General features: G+C 41.2%; 1 protein-coding gene across 5 annotated transcripts in view; it reads right to left on the bottom strand.

Moving 5' to 3' along the window:
• The window catches only part of MYO6 (myosin VI), a 402,734-nt gene that overhangs the window by 143,308 nt on the left and 237,483 nt on the right, over positions 1 to 21,943 (bottom strand). For all 5 annotated transcript variants that reach the window (XM_073626829.1, XM_073626830.1, XM_073626831.1 and 2 more), the window contains exon 13: positions 4,326 to 4,483. In XM_073626829.1, the coding sequence (XP_073482930.1) occupies positions 4,326 to 4,483 (158 nt within the window). The remainder of the gene's footprint in view (positions 1 to 4,325; positions 4,484 to 21,943) is intronic.

The following is a 21,943-nucleotide window of genomic DNA, read 5'->3' as shown; positions in this document are numbered from 1 at the left end:
ACTATTGCCCCTGAAATGTATTACTGACTAAAAATATATTATAACATAGTACCAATAACACAAACAAAATGTTATTTGGGATGCTTGAAATGTCACATATTGTAATTTCAACAAAAATAGAATTTCTGAGGTAGCAAGTTACCTGGAGTACAGTACAGGACACAGGCCCTTTGAACGTTACGACATGGTTCAAATGCAGCTACCTTTAGGTGATTAGAAATTGGCAAAAAGGAAGGATGTAGCGACACCCCCCTATAAAATCCTCCCCACTCCCCGCTAGTTTCAATTTTATTGCAAAAAATCAGGAGATCAGTGAAAAGAAGGGAGGGATCAATGTCTTGAATGGTCTCCAGGAAACAGATTTTACTGATAAGCCAAAAATCCTATTTCCCGTGTCATCCAGTGCAGGACACAGGCTTTTTAATCATTATGACTGGGATATCCAAAAAGCAGTGCAATTGAGGGGTGGGTAATACAGCAAACACTGCTAACAGACCCACAAAAATATAAACTGCTCAAAAAAGCTTGACAGACTCAATTTTGCAGCACCTTACACTCGAAAACTGGCATCAAAGGAAGCCCGAGCATCCACCTGGCAGAACTTTTACATGCAGACAGAAGCCCAGGTGGAAGCTTTGCAAAATCTGAAACACAGATGCCTGATGCTGAAAAGGCCATGACTCACAGATCTATCTACTTATCTTTCAGATTATAATTACTAATCAAAGGTTGTCGGCTCCACATAGCAACATTGGAGCGAGAGGCAGGGATACCCCTGGGGGAACCCTCAGGGAGCACAAACAGGGAATCTAACTGCCTAAAGGAATTCAACTGCATAAGGGATGCAGTAACTGAGAGGTAAACTGAGGTAAACTCTCACAGCATGTACCTGGTCCAGACTAGGTACAGAAATCGCTTAGGAATTCCTGAGTTTTGTAGTCCTGGTTAAGGTACCACTTTCGGGAAGGAGGCCTTAGGGCCTCAAGACAACTTGGTCCCTGTGCAACACTAAGAAAGGCTCCTTATAGGATGAGGCAACTAAGTGACACAATGCACAGAGGTGATAGCAACAAGAAATACCACCTTACAAAATATAGTCAGACAAGAGAATATCCCAAAGAAGTTCAAAAGGTCAGGTTCTGCATTGCTAAGAGAACTAGACTGAATTCCCAAGGGGACAAAGGGGAGTGCACAGGGGAAGAAATATGAGTAAGGCCCCGAACAAAGGCCAAAGGTTTCCAAAACAGACCAGCCAAGGTCAAGATTGTTCTTTGATGGTACTCAAAGCCAGATGCTGATCTAAACTAGACTGGAGGAAAGATAGAATACATCCACAGAGTACTTTCATTGATGAAAGTTCCTCGACTTGCACCAAGCAAAGCAGGTACTCCATGTGTGATATAGACTTTAGGAGAAGTTGAGGTCCTAGTTTTTAGGAGGGTAGGGATGACTGAATCCAAAAGGCTCCTGTCCCTCAGGACCATGGTTTTAACAGCCATGATGTTAAAGCCAGTGACCACAAAGCAGGATGGAACACTGGCCCTTTTGGAGCAGAGATGTGGATAACCTGGAATGGTCCAGGAAGTTTCTGCCAGGAGCCCAAGTATGTCTGAATACCACATCCTTCTGGGCCAACTGAGTGCAAGAATGACCAGAATGCCATCTATCTCGATTCTGCCAAGTGGGCAAGGGAGAATTTAAAGGGGTGCAAAGTCATAGATCAGGCTGAACTGATCCCACTATGCCACCAGAGAATTCACTGCAAATGCCCAAGGGTTCCATGCACTGGACACACCTGTCCAGTTGGTTGTTGAATCTGGATGCCAAAAAATCCCCATTTGGTGCTCCTCACCATTGCCAAAGGGCATAAAATACCTCTGGATGGAAAGAAAACTCCCCGCAATACAGACGCTGATGACTGTGAAAGTGCGCCTGACAGTTTTCCACTCCAGGGATGTGGACAGTGGACAGGGTTGAGATGTGAATTTCTGCCCAAGAGAAGATTAAGTCTGCTTTCATTTGAGCATTGTGACTTTTGCTGCCTCCTTGATAAGCAATGTAGGCCACAGCTGTGTTGTTGTCCCACTTGATTCTTGTCAAGTGTCCTCTCAAAAGAGGAGTCAAGTGCTGAAGGAACATCCAAATCTCTACAATGATGACAAATTGAGATGGATGTAAGCATCCTGATATCTATAGATGGCAGAACATCTCCCAGAAACTGGGCAGCTTTGACTGACCTGGCCTTTACCATGCTGAATTTTTGAACCGAAGGAAAAAGTATAGATTTCTCTGTTGGGTTTGGGAACAGTAAAAAGGTTTGATCGGAAACCTTGAAAGTGTTCTTCTAGTGGTTCAGGAGTAATGACCATTAAGAGAAGAGCTGCACCATGGTTAGCAAGCACATATCAGATGGCCTGGGTATAGATCTCCAAGCCTCGCCAAAACACTTTCTGCTCCACATCCCCCCATGCATATTTATCGCTACAAAGGCAGTGCTCTCCCCCTCCTCCTCAATGCCGCTAAAAGCCTCATACCAGTACACTAGAAAAGCCTGCACATTCCAAGTGAGATTGACTGGGTTGAGAAGGCGAAGGAGATCGTGGAGGCAGAAGACTGGCTCGTAACTTGTAAAAACACCCGAGAACGATTTGAACTTACCTGGGCAGTCTGGAAAGACCACGTACATAACACTATCCCTGTTTCATCTAGCCTAGACACTGCTTTATTAGCCTTATCACATCCCTCTTTTAAGAGACTTGTCCAAACAAACCAACAATCCAACGGTTAATAGCTCTAAATTGGGTGCGTCTAATCAGCCAATGAACCTGGTGAGAACTCTTTAGTACCTTTGGTACACTCTTGTTTTCATTTTGTTAGGATTACCTGAGCGGTTACCCAATTCCTGACAATTCATGGTATCTCAAGATTTCACATGTTATAAATGTTCTTTGAGTCATATACATGCATCATCTTTTGATTCTGTGATTGGGATCTCCCTGCTCTCTCCCAAGACGTTGCTATGTCTTTCTGTTCTTACTATTGTTCTCATTGGGACCATGAAATTTTTTTTGTGTGCACCCTTGGTTGTAATGTCAAAATGTAACCTAAATAAAGATTATATGAAAAAAAAAAAAAAAAGGAAGAAGAAAAGAGCTGCAGAACAGCAACAGGCAGATCTGCCTACAGTGACAGGGAAGAAGAAAACTGACAGCCTTAAGCAGAAATGATGCAGAGTGCAAAACTCTATTTTGTAGCCTCTGAAAATTACACTCTGGAGCCAGGCGTCAGATTTTCTGGGACCAGAAGTCCATAAGACATCCCCCCACTTTTAGAAAGGTGTATCATCCATGGGAGTTAAGCTGACCAGCATTTAAGCCAAAGAATCCTGCAAGTGTGAATGGAAAGACAATTTATCCTGGAGGTTTGATGAAGTGCATCTACCAGGCCATTCGAGCAGTAGTGTAAGACCATAGGTAACAGGGTCTAACTGACTGTGGACAAGGGCATGCGTAAGGATGGAGTAAGGATTTTGGGATTATGCACTTAGTCTTGACAGCAATGGTCTGAAAGACTGTCATAGAAGCAATGGCAGAGCATGACATGACACGGTCCACCAAGATAAAAGGGAGCTTTAAAGAGTGCCTCTTTCCAACTGGGTCAATGAACACAATTATTCTCCAAGTGGTCTGTAAGGGTCTTGTTAAGACAAGTAATGTCAGTATCTTCCACAGTAAGAACCCAGTTATTCAGGAAATTTTCCTCAGAAGGATTTTGATGGGTAAAGCATTTTGGAAGAGCAAAAAATAGCTGCTACACACACCAAAGAGGATCTAAAGAAAAAGGGGCACCCTGGGCTAATGGATTAATAGGCTTCTGCCCCATGTACTCACCACAGGAGATCTAGTAGGCAAGAGTAACAGCAAATGAAACCCCTCCCTGGCTTCGCCCTTCACAAAGGGTAAACCCCCGCAAGGGTTTTCAGGAATAGGTCTCTGCCACAGGAAGACCACAGTTCTGAACCTATAAAAGCGGCTAACAGCATGCACTGAACTAAGTGCTATGGCAACCACCCTCAGGAGGATCAAAATCTAACATTTGCAAAAAAAAAAAAAAGCACACACATTAGTCTCCTAAATTAGCACTGTAAATAGCATTCAAAGAAAATGGTCATTGAGCAGAAGATACACTGCTAAAGATATATGGGAAATAAAAAATCTGTTAAAGCTATTTACAGTTACTAATCCTGATTATTTAAATATCATGCTTAGCAGCCATTTACAAAGTCCATATAAACCACAAATAAAATAAATATGTTGCTTACTCACCAAAACCAGCAATATCTAAAACTCCAATGAAGAAAGAGGACCTCTCAAATGGAAAGCATTGGTTTACCCGGTTAACCACGTGATCAAAAAGTCGGCTGTACACTGCCTTTGCCAGAGCATCACGGGCATTATTTGCCTGCTCTACTTTCAGCGGCACCCTAAAACACAGACAGTTTGGGCATTAGTCATTTACTAATAAAAAAATAATAATTTTAAACTGAATGCAAAACTAGAGAGAGAAAACACAAGAAAATGCATCCTACCAAGAACGTCAGATGCTAGAGAAGAAATATTTTTCCAGCCAACAGTTTGATTAAAATAAAATTCCGATACTATTTTGCAAGTATTTTATTCAGTCATTTCACAAAAACGTATTGAACAGTCCACAAAACACCATTTACTTCAATCTATGATTTAATGGCAGAAAATGCAAGGCAAATAAAATTCCAGTTTGGTTTTGGGTGCCAATCACTAAGCTGTTCACTAATGTAAAAACACAAGTAACCTTTTTTAATAAAATAAGTGGGATAATAAATAAATGTCAAAATTAAAATTTAGCACAATCTTTAAAATGTATCTTTTTAAATTTCAGAAATTATTCTACTAAAGTGGAATAATCACATACAGTACACATACCAGCAAATTGCATTCGTGTTTATAGGGGTATACATAAAACCGCCACAATCCAAACATACACAAATATTCACGAGTAATCATTAATCTGAACATTCCATTTACAATGTATTCTTAGCTCACAATGCCTTTTGGATCACAATTGAAAATATGTTTGCCAACAGATTAAGCCTGCAACTTGGCCAGTAAAAATGTGACTTGTTGCCAAAACATTACCAAAAGTAAAAGGATCACAAGGTTGTTATTTTTTCCTAGAAAAGGGGCAGCCTTACCATAAACTCATTATGGTCTTTAAAGGAATGCACACAGTGCAGTTTACTACCCTTTACTATGGCATATTGACTATTGTTATGGCAGGGTGGTGCAAAAACACTATTTATTCTTTTAAAACATTATAGCGTATTTCTTAAAATATCATCTTTTATGTATTTGCCATATCTGGTTAAAATGCTAAAAATATTTATGCATTAGAAGTATAAAGCCAAAATAGGGCTGGAGTGGAATTTAAAATATGGTTCCTTATATTTAATACATAAATTTCAACTATGCCTCAAAAAACAGACTGCATGATGTTCTAGTAAGTAATGAAAAGAATACTGCTCATTTCTGTACAGAATATAATGAGTGCGCACACACATGAGAAAAAGAGAAACAACCAGTTAGTACTGGACCTCTTGACCTCGGACCCAGATGTGGTTTGCCTAGTCTGCATCCTCTTGAGTTATGTATGATGCAAACATTCTAGTTATATTGCAATTCACACTACAGCTGTATTGATCAACCCCAGCCCTCAAGGGCCACTAGCAGTGGATATTTGCAGTTCTATTTGAAACCTCGTTGGTGAAATTATTAGTATTTAATGTGAGCCAGGTTACTGCTATAAAGAGCTGAGCCTCTACCAATAAGCATAGGAAAAGAAAAAACAACATTGCTATAAACTCTGGAGAAATGGTGTGTCAGTATTCTATGGAAAGAAAAGCAATATGGAAGTTGATGCAAGCTGCTTTGGGCATATTTCTGAGCGAGCTATACTTAATGCCTATTGAATAAATAGATACACAAAGCTGCATGGTACCACATTTATTTTTTATAAAATACCATCACTGTCTACTAAACTGCCACAATATGGGATTTTTATATTCAATATATTTTAGGCTGCACCAGACGGTTACAGCACTAATCCTTTAAGATTAATATCTTTCTGACATACATTTTAGATATGGAAAGATAAAAACCGCAAAAGTAGCTAAATGCCCTGTGTTGACAGATATTTAAAACTGATAATGTCAAAATGTACTGCAGGAACAAAATCTAAAAATGATGACATATTTTTCTTTTTATGCCCCAATTTACAAACTGTTATCTCTCACTTAATTATAACACCTGTATACATAGACACTAGGATACAAAAGAGATGTTGACAATGTGACTGACAACTTCTACAGGGAGTTTCTTTCTTGAACGGTTCGGGTTACATATTATTTAGGCCACTGCATTAATGGATTACGAACACTTAGGTCTCATGAAAACTGCAGCTCAAAAAATGTCCGTTTCATGGACGTTTGATGTTTTTTTTTTTTTTTTTTCTGCCCCTCTATGTTAGTCCAAGGGTTAGATTTACTAAGACTGGAGAGTGCAAAATCTGGTACAGCGCTGCATAGAAACCAATCAGATTCTAGGTTTTATTGTCAAAGTCTAATTGAACAAGCTGAAGTTAGAAGTTGATTGGCTACCATGCACAGCTTCACCAGATTTTGCACTCTTCAGTTTTAGTAAATCAACACCTATGTGCCCATGCACATAGAGGCATTAGCAGAGGTTTTGAGGCAGGAGCATTTAGAGGCAAAAAAATACAAATAAAAAAAAAATAAAAACATTACTTGCACGTTCAAGGAAGAGAGTGTTTTGACAGAAAAAGTGCAAAATGTGCCTAAGCACTAGGCTCTTTTAGTGCTTGACGTTAATTCATTTTAGTGGCCAGAGTCAATTAATATTCTGGCCAAAGAAATGAATAAATACCCAAAGCGCTTGACGCATTGAAAAGTATTTGCAAAAATGCAGCTTAGGCACATTTTCCCTACCAGCAGAAAAGTATTTAGATGTGCTAGGCAAACAGTGTGCATGGGGCCTTATATTACAGATGGGAAAAGTACTTTTTTTTAAAAGGCTAGTAACTCAATCATATTTCTGTCATAAACACACATCATTTCTATACATACAGGGGTGTACTTCAACCTGCATGTACATTCATTCAGGGTAAATGCTGGCAAAATCAAATGTTACTAGGCTATTTTCTCTCTAGGTTGGAAGTTCTTCATTCAAAAGACTAGCATGAATCAAGAAATTACATTTTGGTCACTAGAATAGATCAAAGAATCATAGAAAATACATTAAAGCAGAGCTCCACCCAAAAGGGTAAGCCCTGCTTGTTCGCTTCCTCCCCCCTCACATTAAGCACCTTTTGGGAGGGAGTGGGTACCTGTTCTTGACAGGTACCTATCCCCCACTTCCGGAAGACCTCGCCGCAGGGACCTCGGCCCCCCTCCTCCTTACTCCACTACCGGGCCAGTTAGAAAGCGAATGCGCAGTAAGAAACCGGCTGTGAAGCTGAAAATCTTCACTGCCGGTTTTCCCTTACCACGAATGGTGGCAACAGCACCCGAGAGCTGATCAGAAAAATCGGCTGGGGTGCCAACATCACTGGATCCCTGGACAGGTAAGTGCCGGTATTTAAACAGAACAAATGTACATGTACTTTCACAGGACAAGTAGCTCTGCAATTTTATTTTTATACATACACCCCATAATTTTTATACAAGAACAAGTAGATTGGACTCCTTTCAGTTCTCCGAGCCTTGAATATAAAAAGTATAAAAAATACAGAAGAGCGAGCCAGACCAAAACCGATTAAAAGAGTCCAAGATCATTTTAAATGTTGGTAAAAAAAAAAAAAAAAAAAAAAAGCATAAAATAATTACACACACACACACACACATACACAGTGGAGAAGGAAAGTATTCAGACCCCCTTAAATTTTGCACTCTTTGTTATATTGCAGCCTTTTGCTAAAATCATTTAAGTTCATTTTTTTCCTCATTAATGTACACACAGCACCCCATATTGACAGAAAAACACAGAACTGTTGACATTTTTGCAAATTTATTAAAAAAGAAAAACTGAAATATCACATGGTCCTAAGTAATTAGTAGAAGCACCCTTTTGATCTAATACAGCCATGAGTCTTTTTGGGAAAGATACAAGTTTTTCACACCTGGATTTGGGGATCCTCTGCCATTCCTCCTTGCAAATCCTCTCCAGTTCTGTCAGGTTGGATGGTAAACGCTGGTGGACAGCCATTTGTAGGTCTCTCCAGAGATGATCAATTGGGTTTAAGTCAGGCCTCTGGCTGGGTCATTCAAGAACAGTCACGGAGTTGTTGTGAAGCCACTCCTTCGTTATTTTAGCTGTGTGCTTAGAGTCATTGTCTTGTTGGAAGGTAAACCTTCGGCCCAATCTGAGGTCCTGAGCACTCTGGAGAAGGTTTTCGTCCAGGATATCCCTGTACTCGGTCGCATTCATCTTTCCCTCGATTGCAACCAGTCGTCCTGTCCCTGCAGCTGAAAAACATGCCCACAGCATGATGCTGCCACCACCATGCTTCACTGTTGGGACTGTATTGGACAGGTGATGACACATACCGCTTAGAATTAAGGCCAAAAAGTTCTATCTTGGTCTCATCAGACCAGAGAATCCTATTTCTCACTATCTTGGAGTCCTTCAGGTGTTTTTTTAGCAAACTCTATGCGGGTTTTCATGTGTCTTGCACTGAGAAGAGGCTTCCGTCGGGCCACTCTGCCATAAAGCCCCGACTGGTGGAGGGCTGCAGTGATGGTCGACTGTCTACAGCTTTCTCCCATCTCCCGCCTGCATCTCTGGAGCTCAGCCACAGTGATCTTTGGGTTCTTTAACTCGCTCACAAGGCTCTTCTTCCCCAATAGCTCAGTTTGGCCGAACGGCCAGCTCTAGGAAGGGCTCTGGTCTTCCCAAACGTCTTCCATTTAAGGATTATGGAGGCCACTGTGCTCTTAGGAACCCTAAGTGCAGCAGAATTTTTTGTAACCTTGGCCAGATCTGTGCCTTGCCACAATTCTGTCTCTGAACTCTTCAGGCAGTTGCTTTGACCTCATGATTCTCATTTGCTCTGACATGCACTGTGAGCTGTAAGGTCTTATATAGACAGGTGTGTGGCTTACCTAATCAAGTCCAATCAGTATAATCAAACACAGCTGGATTCAAATGAAGGTGTAGAACCATCTCAAGGATGAACAGAAGAAATGGACAGCACCTGAGTTAAATATATGAGTGTCACAGCAAAGGGTCTGAATACTTAGGACCATGTGATATTTCAGTTTTTCTTTAATAAATCTGCAAAAATGTCAACAATTCTGTGTTTTTCTGTCAATATGGGATGCTGTGTGTACATTAATGAGGAAAAAAAAAATGAACTTAAATGATTTTAGCAAATGGCCGCAATATAACAAAGAGTGAAACATTTAAGGGGTTTACTTTCTGTCCACACTGTATATATATATATATATATATATATATATATATATACACACACACACACACACATGTATTTTATTACTTTTTTTTATCAACAATTAAAATAATCTTGGATCCTCTTATCCGGTTTTGGTCTGGCACTCCTTTCTGTATTTCTATAGGTTGAGCTGCTGTTGGATGTCCATCAAGGAAAGCCTTGCGGGGGGCTGCTTCACCAGAGCTATTGAGCTTGTTTGAAGTTTTCCTTTCTCTCAATACACATAAAAATCTAAACGTTCCCAGCTCCTCTGAGTATGTTGTTCTGGAGTCAATGAATATAAAAAGCTCCGGTCAATACAAATACCAGATAGATTAACGCATTCATTTTCCATTCTCTTCAAGATATTTGATGCTTAGTGAAGTCTGCTCTCCCACCCTTTAATCAATTAATTTCTTTCCAATCCTCAAATAAGTTATTTGTAAGTAGCTTGTCTGGAAAATGTCACTTTTTTTGTCACACAAACCGGGAATAAATAAAAAAATGTGTTTGAGACAAACTTTGCCCTAACTTTGTCTGAAAAGGAGTGCTACCAATCAGCTAAGCTATTCATTTTTCATTTTCTAAGCTATATGGGGAAAATAAAGATTGAAGTGGACTGGTTGCTTTTGGCAAAGCTACCAGTTAAGACAGAACTGGTATTGAACACTTTTTATTTGCCACAGCCATTAAAACCAGTTGCATTTATTTTTATTCATAAGACAACCTCACAGATGTTGAGCTCCTCTCCATAGGTTAAATATGAGAGGTTTCATAATGTGACCTATACCGCTAAGGGACTTGATACCTGATGATGGTCAAAATGGTGGTCTGCCATGATTTCTGGTACCCAATATCCGAATGGTCTCGCAACAATTTTATTGAGCCTATAAAATTCAATGTATAGAGTATCTGCAAATATAAAATCTTCCAAATGCCTAAGTAATTATCAGAATATATTTTTTTTGGAAGACAGAGACAAGTCAAGTTATATCCATTCTTACCCACTGTCATAAAAAGAACAGCAGATGAAAAACTCTCTCTCTCCATTTTGCTAATGATGCCAGCACAGGTTTTCAGATACATTTATTTACATACATTACAAGGACTGATCGTCACAAGATTGTTGGATTTAAGACCTATGCAAAGATATCTTGATACAGAAACAGGTTGGTTTACCTTTTACTTATAAAACATACCTGGTGTGTTTTTACGCAGTGTGGGATTCTATGTAAAAACATCATCATTGACCTCACTCAATAAAAGGAAAAAAAAATGTATATTTGTACCCATTAAATGAATTAATTTTCCCCATGCTGTGCCAAGCTTTTAACACCCCATGATCCATAGCTAGAGTGGGAATATATTAACACATTTCTTTACACCAAAGGGACAGCTTAACTTCAAATATTCAACTTCCAGGACTGTAAACAAATAACAGAGTATCGTTTTTTGCCTGGAGCAACCTAAAATGTCTGCAGAACTCAACCAGTTTCCTGTGAGACTGGTGTTTAAAAAAAAATTCTACAAGTGCTAAATAAAGACTTGGCTTAGTATGCCTGTCAATTTTGTATTCAATTTTAAAAACAGTGGCTTACAGTTAAAAAAAAAATACTGTGTTTATATAATAAATCTCTCAAAAGTGAGTACACCCCTCACATTTTTGTGAATATTTTCTTCTATCTTTTCATGTGACAACACTGAAGAAATGACACTTTACTACAATGTAAAGTAGTGAGTGTACAGCTTGTATAACAGTGTATATTTGTTGTCCCCTCAAAATAATGCAACACACAGCCATTAATGTCTAAACCACTGGCAACAAAAGTGAGTACACCCCTAAGTGAAAATGTCCAAATTGGGCCCAAAGTGTCAATATTTTGTGTGGCCACCATTATTTTCCAGCACTGCCTTAACCTTCTTGGGCATGAAGTTCACAGGTTACCACTGGAGTCCTCTTCCACTCCTCCATGACAACATCACAGAGCTGGTGGATATTAGAGACTTTGCACTCTTCCACCTTCCGTTTGAGGATGCCCCCCACAGATGCTTAATAGGTTTTAGGTCTGGAGACATGCTTGGCCAGTCCATCACCTTTACCCTCAGCTTCTTTAGCAAGGCAGTGGTCATCTTGGAGGTGTGATTGGGGTCATTATGTTGGAATACTGCCCTGCGGCCCAGTCTCCGAAGTGAGGGGATCATGCTCTGCTTCAGTATGTCACAGTACATGTTGGCATTCATGGTTCCCTCAATGAACTGTAGCTCCCCAGTGCTGGCAGCACTCATGCAGCCCCAGACCATGACACTCAAACCACCATTCTTGACTGTAGGCAAGACACACTTGTCTTTGTACTCCTCGCATGGTTGTTGCCACACACTTGACACCATCTGAACCAAATAAGTTTATCTTGGTCTCATCAGACATGGTTCCAGTAATCCATGTCCTTAGTCTGCTTGTCTTCAGCAAACTGTTTGTGGCCTTTCTTTTGCATCATCTTTAGAAGAGGATTCCTTCTGGGACGACAGCCAAGCAGACCAATTTGATGCAGTGTGCAGCGTATGGTCTGAGTACTGACAGGCTGACCCCCACCCCTTCAGCCTCTGCAGCAATGCCTGCAGCAGAACCTGTCCTGTTAAACTGCTGTATGGTCTTGGCCAATGTGCTGCAGCTCAGTTTCAGGGTCTTGGCAATCTTCTTATAGCCTAGGCCATCTATCTGTAGAGCAACAATTATTTTTTTTCAGATCCTCAGAGAGTTCTTTGCCATGAGGTGACATGTTGAACTTCCAGTGACCAGTATGAGAGAGTGAGAGCGATAACACCAAATGTAACACACCTGCTCTTCGTTCACAGTTGAGACCCTGTAACACTAACGAGTCACTTGACAGGAGGGAAAACGGCTAATTTCGGCCCAATTTGGACATTTTCACTTAGGGGTGTACTCACTTTTGTTGCCAGCGGTTTAGACATTAATGGCTGTGTGTTGCATTATTTTGGGGGGACAGCGAATTTACACTGTTATACAAGCTGTACACTCACTACTTTACATTGTAGCAAAGTGTCATTTCTTCAGTGTTACATGAAAAGATATAATAAAACATTTACAAAAATGTGAGAGGTGTACTCACTTTTGTGAGATACTGTATATTTTATATATATATATATATATATACACACACACACACATATACAAACACTCCCCGGCCACTTTATTAATTTATTAGGTACACCTGTTTAATTGCTTGGTAACACAAATTGCTAATCAGCCAATCACATAGCAGCAACTCAATGCATTTAGGCATCTAGACGTGGTGAAGATGATTTGCTGAAGATCAAACCAAGCATAAGAATGAGAGAAAAAAGGAGATTTTGGTGACATTGAGCATGGCATGGTTGCTGGTGCAAGACGGGCTGGTATGAGTATTTCAAAAACTGCTAATCTACTAGGATTTTCACAAACAACCATCTCTAGGGTTTACAGGGAATGGTCCAAAAAAGACAAATTATCCAGTGAGCAGCAGTTGTGTGGATGAAAATTACTTGTTGATGTCAAAGGGCAGAGGAGAATGAGCAGACTAGTTTGAGATGATAGAAAGGCAACAGTAACTCAAATAACCACTCATTACAACCAAGCTATGCAGAATACCATCTCTGAATGCACAAAACATTGAACCTTGAAGAAGATGGGCTACAGCAGCAGAAGACCACCAGGTGCCACTCCTGTCAGCAAAGAACAGAAAACTAAGGCTACAATTTGCACAGATTCACCAAAATTGGACAATAGAGATTTAGAAAAACACTGCCTGGTCTGATGAGTCTCGATCTCAGCTGCGGGATTCAGATGTAGGGTCAGAATTTGGCGTAAATAACATGAAAGCATGGATCCATCCTGCCTTGTATCAACGGTTTAGGCTGGTGGTGGAGGTGGTGGTGTAATGGTGCGGGGGATATATTCTTGCCAAACTTTGGGACCCTTCATACCAACTGAGTATCGTTTAAATGTCACGGCCTACCTGAGTATTGTTGCTGACCATGTCCATCCCTTTATGACTACAGTTTACCCATCTTCTAATGGCTACTTCCAGTAGGATAATGCACCATGTCACAAAGCTAAAATCATCCCAAACTGGTTTCTTGAACATGACAAAGAGTTCACTGTACGCCAATGGCCTCCACATTCACCAGATCTCAATCCAATAGAGCACCTTTGGAATGTGGCGGAACGGGAGATTTGCACCATGGATGAGTAGCCGACAAATCTGCAGCAGCTGCGTGATGCTATCATGTCAATATTGACCAAAATCTTTGAGGAATGTTTCCAACACCTTGTTGAATCTATGCCACAAAAAAATTAAGGCAGTTCTGAAGGCAAAATGGGGTCCAAACCAGTACTAGCTGGTTTGCACGTTTCCTTCCACCACATACCCCTAAAATAAGATTGTTTCTCGTTTCAGGAAAGTGGGCGCAGTCATACAAATCATTACTTTATACCCTATTGGTCAGATGCACATGTAGAACAGATGGCGTATAGTGTTTAGCCTACTACCTAGAAGTCATGGTTTCCATACACTGCATTGATGATGGCCAAACAGCCTTACACAGCTGTATGCAGTTTGGAATAAGTGGCTTTATAAGTTTATTAATAAAATATAATAACTGCCATCTTTCTCATTAGTTATCCACTTACCGTATTTATCGGCGTATAACACGCACTTTTTTCCCCTTAAAATAAGGGGAAAATTGTGGGTGCGTGTTATACGCCGATCCCCGCTATTTTGTGATCTGTCGGATCGATCGCCGCCGATATTCACATAGCTTGTATTTTTAAAACATGGCGCCGCGGAGTTCGGAGGGACTCGGGGGCGCTCGTTCAGCTGAACGAGCGCCGCCGAGGACACAGTGACTGGGCGGAGCCGAGATACACATAGCCGAGGGTTCTCGGCTTTTCTCGGCGCCGTTCACAGTCACGCCCAGTCCCGCCATTGGACCTCTGTTATGTCCATCATAGGGACTGGGCGTGACTGTGAACGGCGCCGAGAATAGCCGAGAACCCTCGGCTATGTGTATCTCGGCTCCGCCCAGTCACTGTGTCCTCGGCGGCGCTCGTTCAGCTGAACGAGCGCCCCCGAGTCCCTCCGAACTCCGCGGCGCCATGTTTAAAAATACAAACTAAACGTTTGTATGTCGGCGGCGACAAGGCTGCACGGACCACTGGGGCTGCACTGGGGACAAGGCTGCACTGGGGCAAAGCTGCACTGGGGACAAGGCTGCACTGGGGCAAAGCTGCACTGGGGACAAGGCTGCACTGGGGACAAGGCTGCACTGGGGACAAGGCTGCACTGGGGACAAGGCTGCACTGGGGACAAGGCTGCACTGGGGACAAGGCTGCACTGACAAGGCTGCACTGGACACTGGGGAAAGGCTGCAGATGAACACTGATGAGGCTGCATTGATGGGCATTTAAATGTAAGTTTTTTTTCCTTAAAATTCCCTCCTAAACTTGGGGCGCGTGTTATACGCCGATAAATACGGTATATAGTAAAGACTGAAGATGTGTGGCTGCTGAACATCATCACATGGTTGCCTACCTAATATGGAGGTTTGGCTGTCATAATGGTCAAATCTGTTGTCAAATAAGCTGTCTTGATCAGCAAAGGCCAATCCTAGATAAGTCTTAAGGGCACACAGGCCGAATATCGACCGGTACAACAGAGACCAGCCAACATTCAGCCAGTGTGTACAGCAGGCTGTCCATTAACATCTGACTTCTGTCAAATGGGGATGCTGGAAAACCAGAAGCCTACTGACATCCGATCAGCACTGCCAGCCAATGTGTTCGGCGGGGGGGTTGAGGGAGAGAACGGGATATAGCTGTACCAACATTGCACAGTTAGTAGAGCGAACTCTCTTTTTACTACCTGTGTACCAACAATACTAAACTAGCAAGAGTGGTGCTTTCTGATTGCAGTCCATAGGCAAAAAGTATACCACTGGGGTATAATACAGTAAATTGTATCTATGAAAGAAAAAGTTGGCACTTGCATCTACCTTGGTGGGGATCCACTTGACTATTACACACCTTGAAGTACAGGGACTAATGGAAAAAATGATTGCAAATAGGTGACTGTACAAAGTCCATAAAGTCTGTAGTGTGGCACTTGAAGGCAGCCCAGTGGAGATGAGAAGCAGCACTCTGGAAAGGCTGGTAAAAGAAGCACAAGGCGCCACTCTAAGTGCAATAAGTTGTACAATTTAATAAGCAAACGATGCATATGTACTTACAAGAGTAAGTTTTAAACAGGCATATCAGACATGAGGGAACAGCCATCCGGGAGGGAGTTCATCCAAGACAGAACGTAGGTGCAGTGGAGCGGGTTGCGCCGGTGGATGCCGACGTTTCCTGGTCCTCGGTCACACAGGATGCCGGGGGTGGGCGGCACAGTGGTGTAGTGGGTAGCACTTTCGCCTAGTAGTAAAAAGGGTCGCTGGTTCGAATCCCAACCACGACACTACCTGCCTGGAGTTTGCATGTTCTCCCTGTGCCTGCGTGGGTTTTCTCCGGGTACTCCGGTTTCCTCCCACACTCCAAAGACATGCTGGTAGGTTAATTGGATCCTGTCTAAATTGTCCCTAGTATGTATGAATGTGAGTTAGGGACCTTAGATTGTAAGCTCCTTGAGGGTAGGGACTGATGTGAATGTACAATGTATATGTAAAGCGCTGCGTAAATTGATGGCGCTATATAAGTACCTGAAATAAATAAATAAATAAAATAACTTTGGACTATACACCAGTGGTTCTGAATGTTTATCTGGCCAATAGGGTGTAAAGTACTGATTTGTGTGGCTCCACCCACTGTCCTGCAATGAGAAATAACCCTCTTATTTTTGGGGTACGTGATGAAATGACACACATAAATATATCTTCTATTTTAACCGCTTGACATCCGGAGGACGTCATATGACGTCCTCGACTTTCGGGGCTTATATCTGAATGATGTCTGAGGCTACAGACATCATTCAGATACCGGCATTTTCAGCCGGCGATTCCGTACACCATAAGAACGATCATAGCGGCTGTTCCGCCGCTTGATCGTTCTTACGGGCGGCGGGAGGGGACGTCCCCCCCCTCCCGCCGCCCTCCGGTGCTACTACCGACTCACCTCAGCGATCGGTGAGTCGGATAGCGGATCCGCCGGTGCCGGATGTTCACCATAGAGATTTCCGGCGGACCAGATGGTCGCCGGAGTCTCTATGATTGTTCGGAGGCCGGGCGCGATGTTATGACGTCACGCCCGGCCTCTGCATTCAAAAAAACGGCGCCGCTTCAGCTGTGAAGCGGCGATCGTTTTATTTTTTTTTTTGATTTTAGGCTTCCCAGCCTAGAGGTGAGATGTGGGGTCTTATTGACCCCATATCTCACTGTAAAGAGGACTGATCGTGTCATATTCCTATTACAAGGGATGTTTACATTCCTTGTAATAGGAATAAAAGTGATCAAAAAAAAAGAAAATTTTTTAAAGTGTAAAAATAAAAATTTTTAAGTAAAATTAACAATAAAAAAAAAAAAAAAAATTTTTAAAGCGCCCCTGTCCCCGTGAGCTCGCACGCAGAAGCGAACGCATACGTAAGTCCCGCCCACATATGAAAACAGTGTTCAAACCACACATGTGAGGTATCGCCGCGAACGTTAGAGCGAGAGCAATAATTTTGGCCCTAGACCTCCTCTGTAACTTAAAACATGTAACCAGTAAAAAATGTTAAAGCGTCGCCTATGGGGATTTTTAAGTACCAAAGTTTGGCGCCATTCCATGAGCGTGTGCAATTTTGAAGCGTGACATGTTGGGTATCTATTTACTCGGCGTAACTTCATCTTTCACACAATGCAAAAAAATTTGGCTAACTTTGCTGTTTTGTTTTTTTTAAAGCATGAAACTGTTTTTTTTTCAAAAAAAAACGCGTTTGAAAAATTGCTGCGCAAATACCGTGCAAGATAAAAAGTTGCAATGACTGCCATTGTATTCTCTAGGGTCTCTGCTAAAAAAAACATATATAATGTTTGGGGGTTCTATCTAATTTTATAGCAAAGAAATGATGATTTTTGACATGTAGGAGCGAAGTGTCAGAAATGGCCCGGATGTGAAGTGGTTAAGAAGGCTTTCTGCCTCGTATGCATGCAACATCTTTAATTTTACTAATAGACAAATTTTGGAACAGCAACCAGTTTTCTCCTTTATATACTATTCATAAAAAGCAGAGATAAGCTACCATTGAACATAAAGAGCGCATGTGCTAGCTTCGATGGATGGATCAAAAATTGTCTAGTTCAGCAAGAACCAGCCAAATGTTGATCCATCTATGGCTATCCCCACTTAAGAGAGGTTGATCTAATGATCTTCTGTCAAACAGGGGGGTTGAAAATTGTCATTCCTTCAGCACATGCAGCCAATCAGCTACAGTGCTGATCAGTGCATTCTTTTTCCAACTCAGTGATTCTGTTTTTGATTTTTTTTTTTTTCTGACATGTAGGTGTTCTATCCTTTACTTGGATGTTATATGTGACACTGAGTAAATACAGCTGGATAAAACAAAAATGGTCTGTCTTCATTTCAGGCTGCAAAGTAACAAATTGTGATTATTAGTGGGGGGGATTATTTTCTATACCCATTCTATGACCAGTTTTAGGCCCCGTTCACACTGGGGCTATGCGGGCACCGGTGTTAAAACGGCGCTAGTTTTTAGCGCCGCTTCACCGTCGTTTTGGCTGCGGTATTCGGCCACTAGCGGGGCGGTTTTACCCCCTGCTAGCGGCCGAGAGAGGGTTAAAGTCACCGCAAAGCGCTGCTGTAGCAGCACTATGCCAGCGGTATAGCCACGCTGCCCCACTGATTTCAAAGGGCAGGAGCGGTGAAAGAGCCGCTCCCTTACCGCTCCAAAGATGCTGCCAGTAGGACTTTTATTTACCATCCTGCCAGCGCACCGCTCCAGTGTGAAAGCCCTCGGGATACAGCAGCGGCTCTTTCAGGGTGCTTTGCAGGCGCTATTTTTAGCGCTTTAGCTCCTGCAAAGCGCCCCAGTGTGAAAGGGGCCTTATTGTTAAGATACAGTTTAAGGCTTGTGTGTATGGGCTTTTGCTCATGTTTGAACTGCTTATCTCCCCATATAAGTCAATAGGGACAAATAGGCAGCCTAGAAGGAGGTCAATAACAAGAATCTCAGAATCATGAAACTAAGGTCAAATGGGAGCTGAAGCCACATGAAAGTATGCTGCATTTTCCCATCTATGCTTAGAGATTTGTACTTATCTAAAAGAAAGAAACCCTTCTGATCAATAATAAATAGTGGCAGCTCCCATACTGGTTTCATTTAAAGGCTGATATAATTGTCTTCATTTCATGTTGAATACATGTTTTTAGGTTATTTTTTTTTCTTATGCTATAGACACAGAGTCAAATGTCTCTATGTTATCAATACTTGCTATGGAATGTCCATGTGACAGTTAATTACTTTAACATTTTCATCTGGATTTGTGTCACAGGAAACCAGTTAAAACCCTTGGGAACAATTATAGAGTAACTCATTAGATTAGATTGTGATTTTGTTAAGTCCACAAGGGAAATTCACACCAATTTTGAGAATATTGATTTATGGATCACAAGGGTTCTGTTGACCATTGCAGAGTATTGAATAGGAGAAACCACTCAATCAACTCACCTTTGTAAACAATCTTTGTGACTTTGGGTTCAGGTGTAAGGTTTATATCCTTCATTTAAAGGTAAAATGTTTGAAAATCAAACTTAGCTATCCATGAATTAACTTATTTTACGTTTATTGATCCTAAACATACTTACTCTGAAGCTATCAATGCAATTTACTGGATAAGACAAGATTAGTATTTATTTTAGCGGCGTTTCCCCATTTCTGCCAGCTCATCAGTTAGAGCGTTGCTTCTTTAATCATAATTAACCTTAGTGTGTTTTATTTGATTTGCTCAGATTATTTGCTTGACATAGCCGGTGCTATTTAGTGCTACTGGCCGCTTATATCCCATAATCCTCTTAAAAAGCTAATTTCCATTAGTGACAAAACAGCCTCCAAACTTTGGGAATTAAAGGAAATTTGACTGTTTTCCATTGGTTTACATCTTGAGAGTCACTTGACTTAAAGTAATAACTCAGTGTAGTATTAAAATCCTGAAAAACCAAGTATAACAAGAAACGTGGCAAATCCTGCATGTGATTTCACGTGGTGAATCATTGCAGTCTCCTTTACCATTTTCAGGCTCCAAGCGCTCGATTATTCCTTGTTCACATTCAGCTAGCTCCATGTCTTCTTGTAGTGCTCTCCCAAACTTCTGATCGGAAACAAAAACTGCACACATCTTGCAGCAGTCAGATGATCTACAACTGTCATAATCCTGCGGCCTCTTAATATAGTGTTTATCAGTAAGTTTACAGCAATGACAGTTCGATGGCATTTCATTGCAGATCTGGATTAATAAACAATGTTAACAGCAAGGATGCATAGAACAGAGCAGCTCTCAAACTTTGCCCCTGTGAGGTGAGCTAGATAGTGGCTTTCAAAGTAGGGCTTCACGCTGCCCATGCATGTCTAAACTTGGAGCATAGGCAAGCATACTTGGTGGACCTCAATAAGGTGCACTGTCAATTAAAAATACTCACAATCACAATAAAGTGTGATATCACTTTATCACCAAAAGGTTTTACCCCCTTCATGACCAGACCATTTTTTGCTATTCAGCACTGTGCTACTTTAACTGGCAATTGCGTGGTCATTTGTACTCAAATGAAACTACTTTAACTGGCAATGTGCTACTTTAACTGGCAATTCCGCAACACTGTATGCAAATTAATTGTATATATTTTTTTCACACAAATATAGCTTTCTTTTGGTGATATTTGATCACCACTGGGTTTTAAAAAAATCAATAACAAAATACCAAAAACGTTAAAAAAAATAAGCAATAATTTTTTTTTTTTTAAATCTACATTTATCAATTAAAGCCAAAATGCATTCTGCTGCATGTCTCTGGTAAACAAAAAAAAAAGAAAAAAAAATCCCAATAAGTGTATATTAATTGTTTTGTGTGAAAGTTATATCTACAATTTACACAACTATAGATGCTATACTGTAATGGTGGTGATCAGCAACTTACACTGCCTTGAAAAAGTATTCATACCCCTTGAAATTGTCCACGTTACAACCAAAAACTTAGATGTACTGTATTGGAATTTTATGTAATAAAATAGACCAACACAAAGTGGCCCTTAATTGTGAAGTGAAAGGAAAATGATAAATGGTTTGCAATTTTACAAATAAATATGTGAAAAGTGTGATGTGAATTTGTATTCAGCCCGAGTCAATACTTTGTAGAACCACCTTTTGCTGCAATTACAGCTGCAAGTCTTTTTGGGTATGTCTCTATCAGCTTTGCACATCTAAAGAGTAAAAGTTTTGCCCATTCTTCTTTTCAAAATAGCTCAAGCTCTGTCAGATTGGATGGAGAGCGTCTGTAAACAGCAATTTCCAAGTCTTGCCACAGATTCTTAATTGGATTTAGGTCTGGACTTTGACTGAGCCATTCTAACACATGAATATGCTTTGATCTAAACCATTCCATTGTTGCTCTGGCTGTATGCTTAGGGTCGTTATCCTGCTGGAAGGTGAACCTCCGCCCCAGTCTCAAGTCTTTTGCAGACTCTAACAGGTTTTCTTCTAAGATTGCTCTGTATTTGGCTCCATCCATCTTCCCATCAACTCTAACCAGCTTCCCTGTCCCTGCTGAAGAAAAGCATTCCCACAACATGATGCTGCCACCACGGTGGGGATTCTGTGTTCAGGGTTTTGTGCAGTGTTAGTTTTCCGCCACACATAGCATTTTGCTTTTAGGCCAAAAAAGATCAATCTTCCACATGGCTTCTCGCAAACTGCAAATGGGACTTCTTATGGCTTTCTTTCAATAGCTTTCCTCTTGCCACTCTTCCATAAAGGCCAGATTTGTCAAGTGCATGACTAATAGCGGTCTTGTGGATAGATTCTTCTACCCGAGCTGTGGATCTCTGCAGCTCCTCCAGAGTTACCATGGGCCTCTTGGCTGCTTCTCTAAATAATGCTCTACTTGCCCGGCCTGTCAGTTTAGGTGGACGGCCATGTCTTGGTAGGTTTGCAGTTGTGCCACTCTCTTTCCATTTCCAGATGATTGACTGAACAGCGCTCCATGAGATGTCGGCACTATATAAATCCTGAATAATAATAATAATATAACCTAACCCTTCTTTTTTTAAACTTCTCCACAACTTTATCCCTGATCTGTCTGGTGTGTTCACTAAGGTTTTCTAACAAACCTCTGAGTGCATCACAGAACAGCTGTATTTATACTGAGA

The sequence above is a fragment of the Aquarana catesbeiana genome, linkage group LG04, assembly GCF_042186555.1.
Source record: "Aquarana catesbeiana isolate 2022-GZ linkage group LG04, ASM4218655v1, whole genome shotgun sequence".
Lineage (NCBI taxonomy): Eukaryota > Metazoa > Chordata > Amphibia > Anura > Ranidae > Aquarana > Aquarana catesbeiana.
The sequence above is the reverse complement of the archived record's forward strand: the minus strand, read 5'-3'. Positions and strand labels throughout refer to the sequence as shown.